Source organism: Elaeis guineensis, chromosome 5 (assembly GCF_000442705.2).
Source record: "Elaeis guineensis isolate ETL-2024a chromosome 5, EG11, whole genome shotgun sequence".
In the NCBI taxonomy this organism is placed as follows: Eukaryota; Viridiplantae; Streptophyta; class Magnoliopsida; order Arecales; family Arecaceae; genus Elaeis; species Elaeis guineensis.
The window spans coordinates 46,986,246-46,989,605 of NC_025997.2; the positions used below are offsets into that span (position 1 = coordinate 46,986,246).

Below are 3,360 nucleotides of genomic sequence, written 5' to 3' on the forward strand. Positions count from 1 at the left end.
TCTGGGAGAGGCACGGATGTTCCAAGGTCGCTGACATTTCAGGCGAAAGTCATCTGCTGTAGGAGCTCAGACGAAAGCTTTCTATTGGTGACGTCCTGTTTCATGCAGAACTATGCAGAAGGTCAACCGGTGGTGGATTTCGGATGGCGTTGGAGAGGGTCACCCGCTGGGAGGGGATCTGGAGGGTTCTGAGGAAATCCGACCAGCGCTGTTGAAGTCCGACTGACATTATTTGAGGCCGATGGCTGGGGAGGTACGACAGACATTGGGGGCAATTGGCTGTTGGGGGAGCCCGGCTGCTGGAATCCGTCTGTCGTAGAAGTTCGTCCGACATCTATTCGCTACAGAAGTTCGGTCGGAGTCTCATTCTCGTAGAAGTCCGGATGGGGATCGTTTATTGAAGAAGCTCGGCTGAAGTCCACCTGCAACAGGAGTCCGGAAGGAATTCGTTCACAATAGAAGCTCGAATGGAGGCTTACAGTGGAGATCCGACATGGACCGCTCGTAGTAGAAATTCGGAGTAGGTCGCTTGTAATAGAAGCTCGGAGTAGACCATTTGTGGTAGGAGTTCGAAGTAGAGATCCCGCTAGCGGAGCCTGTTCGTTGTAGAAGTTCGGACGAAACCCTCCTGCAATGAAAGTTCGGGGCAGAAACCCGGCTCTCTCAGGAGCCCGGGCAAAATCCAGAAGGCGGTCGGCCGCTGTAGAAATGTAGATGAAGCCCGATCGCTATAGGGATCTGCCATTGGGGAAGTTCGGCCATTGACGAAGTCCGGAGGAAGTTCGGACTAGAGTCAATCATGGTCGGGAGAAGTCTGAAGAGATTCAGAGATCAGTCGATCGCCGCGAGAGGTCGGCTGATAATGGAGCCCGAAGGGCACTTGAAGCAGTCCGATGGATGGTCGAAGGAGCTTGCCATTGGAGAAATCCGGAGGGTTCAATGGGAGCTCGTCCGTCGGAGGAGTTCGATCGACATTGTGGAAATTCGGCTGCCGGAGAAATCTGGAAAAGATGTCGCACAAAGTCGGAGGGATCTCGGGAGAATTGGCCTCTTATGAACTTCGACTGGGGGTATTTTATACCCAACACCTCCTATTTTACTATTTTTACAGATGTTGAGGAATTAAGATGATACAAGATATGAATAGAAGAGTGATCAGAAGCAGAATCTTTAGACTTTTATTTTAGGTTGAAAGTCTTGTTGAATTTGATGTAAGGCCTATGAATCATTGTTGAATTTATTGAGATATTAAAGAAAAAATTTAGATCGTTATGTTTTGGATTTAAATTATTGACTTATTATTCCGCTGTTATTTTAGGGTTGCATGATAAGATGCCTTGCATGCTTATGGGAAGAGTTTCTATGAGTATGCGGTGGTTGCCATGATCCTCGATTCACAATCTCGAATCGGAAGTGTGACAACTATAATGGATTTGCTCGTCGTCTCGATGTAGAGCTTCTGCAGCTTGATGTTGTTCTTGACGATTGCCAGCTCCAAATCGTAAACGTCGATGAAATTAGCTATCGCAGCAATCATCGTGCAGAGTCCTAATTCGATTAGGCCACTGAGTCCAAATTGGGCAAGGAGCCGGTGACGGCAACGAAACCAATTGGAATCAGAACCGAAGCCTTTTCATATCATCGTACGGAGTCCTAATTCGACTTGGAGCCGGTGCTATCGTCGAAACCAACCCGAATCGGAAACAAGAGATCGGAACCTTTTATATCATCGTACAGAGAGTCGGCAACCAAGGAAAGCCAACCCTATGGAGCACAGGAAGAAGGAAGCCATGAAGACCTTGGAGAAAGCCGAAGAGTTGTTCAAAGCCGACGACTTACGCGGCGCAGTGATGCTGGCAGAGAAGGCTCGGTGCCTTTTCCCCTCCCTCCCGGGCCTCCTCAACGTGCTGGTCGCCTACCGCATCCATGCCGCTGCCAGGGAAAACAAGCTCCCGTCCGGGGCCACCGACTGGCACGCTGTCCTCGGCGTCCCACCCTTGTCCAACCCCGAGGTGATCAAGCAGCAATACAAGAGCATGCGCCACCTCACTCACCCCGACAAAAGCAAGTCTGCCGCCGCCGAAGGTGCTTTCAAGCTAGTCGAGCAGGCTTGGAGCTGCATAAATTCTTCTTCTTCCCCACATACTTCTGGTTCCACCGCCAGTCTGGAACCCCAAAACATGACATGTCATCCGCCTTTGCCGCTACCTGCTGATCGGTCCGGTGATGCCAAACTGAAACCAGCCACCAGAAATTCTGATGGCAAATTGGTATGCCCATATTGCCAAGCAGAGTTTGGTTTCAAGATTGCAGTGGACAATCCTGTTCTTTGCAAGTGCCAGAGATGCCATGGTTGCGCTGTTGTTACGCCAAAAAACAAATTCACCGATTCAAGCTCTTGTAGACAACCAGAAAATGGTTCACCACCGCAACATACACGGACTTGTTCTCCTCCTCAGTCGAGCATGCCGAACTTTCTGCTGTGCCCTTTCTGCGGGACCGGAAATAGCTACAGAGTGATTGATGGCACCTACTATGTCACTTGCAAGCGTTGTGGTGTTCCTTCTTCCATCAAAAAAGATGGTGCTTCCTTCGACAAAAGCGATCAAACTGGTGGTGCCTCACCGCCGAGCCCACAAACCGACGTAGCACTGTGTCGCAAGTGCCGCACTCCATATGACGGTGAGATACCGAACAACCGGCGGATCCTTCGGAGGTGCAAGCTGTGTGGTTCGTGGGCTTCGATCAAGCTGGAGATCAAGCAAATCAGAGTTCACGAAGATCAGCAGCGCACACTGGCTGCCGAGCTGCCAAACCAGAGTACTCCCGTGGTTCCAGGTAGTGGTGACGAGCCTTCAGATTCGCCGACTGCTGGAGACTTGGTTCGTGGCCCGAGTGGCACGGCTTGCTAGTATACAGGCAAGGGGAATTAGTTGTCGTGGAGATGGGTGGGCCAGCAACATTTTTTGTGATGCCCTTGAGATGGACGTGTGCGAAGTTTGGCTTTTGTTCTCTCCGTCTTTTTCGTTTTTATTTTTAAATGATTGAACTTTGGATTTGCTGTTATTTTCATCTTTGTCAATAGGGTTACGAGTTTTTGAGGGAAAGGAAGCTCCGTTGCCTAGCCCGTTGTAGATTTTGTTCTTTTGTTAATCAATTCACGTCATTATATTCATGAGTGTTATCAATCTATTGTTGTACCTTCAATCTAAGATTGTGAATTAAAAATCATACCAATCACCATATTTATAGAGAACATTTCTCACAGGCATGCAAGATATCTCAACATGATATCAAATATATCATAACGAAGATAATTTAAATCATTAAAATTTAAAATTTAATTAACTAATTAGAAAC

General features: G+C 48.4%; 1 protein-coding gene across 1 annotated transcript; it reads left to right on the forward strand.

Moving 5' to 3' along the window:
* The first annotated feature begins 1,624 nt into the window (after positions 1–1,624).
* Positions 1,625–3,143, forward strand: LOC140857811 (uncharacterized). The gene has a single exon (XM_073257002.1). It carries the CDS (start codon positions 1,767–1,769, stop codon positions 2,910–2,912), a length of 1,146 nt encoding a protein of 381 aa, XP_073113103.1. The 5' UTR covers positions 1,625–1,766; the 3' UTR covers positions 2,913–3,143.
* The last annotated feature ends 217 nt before the right edge of the window (positions 3,144–3,360 follow it).